We start from the raw sequence: 806 nt of genomic DNA on the forward strand, positions 1-806 counted from the left end.
AAACTGAAAGGTCAGTGATTTCCAAATGTGATGATGAGGGAATTTTCCTGGAACAGATGCCATGTATTTAAGGAATAAAAGAGAAATTATGAGAATAGTGTTATTATTTTCTAAGGAAAACAAAGGAACAGCAGTGAACACCAATACATTGCTTGTCCTCTTGAGTACTGCTCACACTTCATAAATGAATTTTATCTGTTTGGTTGTATGGGGCAGCTTTTTTGTTGCTCAGATTGATTTTCCACATTTTCCCTGCAGACAAAACAAATTGGAGGAAGCCCTGTTATTTTCCGGACAATTCACAGATGCCCTGCAGGCCCTCATTGATTGGTTATATAGAGTTGAACCCCAGCTGGCAGAAGACCAGCCTGTCCATGGAGACATTGATTTAGTGATGAATCTGATCGATAATCACAAGGTATTGTTATCTGGAATATTTTATTGATCTTATTTGATTATTCTGAGTATACAGGAAACTATAACCACTTAACTTAGCCTTTTAAAGTGTAGATACTATATATCATACTACATAACAATCTTTAATTTTGAAATATGAGTACATTTGAGCAGAATCAGGAAGCCAACTTTAAAAGTGATGTAGGAAAATTAATATAAATGAAATATTTTTGTTTTTAATTTCTAGATCTAACACGTTTTAGAACTTGGAAAGTGATTTGGTTCTCTGGTGCATTAAAACATGTTTCAAGAATGTTTCACTGTCTTTTTTAATTCATATAAATAATTGTGTAATATAATTTGAAATCATTCAGTGACCTGGAACCTTGGTCATTGCGTAAGTGAATAGA

General features: G+C 33.3%; 1 protein-coding gene across 1 annotated transcript in view; it reads left to right on the forward strand.

Moving 5' to 3' along the window:
* Positions 1–258: 258 nt before the first annotated feature.
* The window catches only part of LOC109376043 (dystonin-like), a gene marked incomplete at its 5' end in the record, with an annotated part of 28,423 nt that continues 27,875 nt past the window's right edge, over positions 259–806 (forward strand). Inside the window, one exon of the mRNA XM_019631706.1 lies at positions 259–418. Within this exon, the coding sequence (XP_019487251.1) occupies positions 259–418 (160 nt within the window). The remainder of the gene's footprint in view (positions 419–806) is intronic.

This window comes from Hipposideros armiger, unplaced genomic scaffold (assembly GCF_001890085.2).
Source record: "Hipposideros armiger isolate ML-2016 unplaced genomic scaffold, ASM189008v1 scaffold_1040, whole genome shotgun sequence".
NCBI classification, from domain to species: Eukaryota; Metazoa; Chordata; class Mammalia; order Chiroptera; family Hipposideridae; genus Hipposideros; species Hipposideros armiger.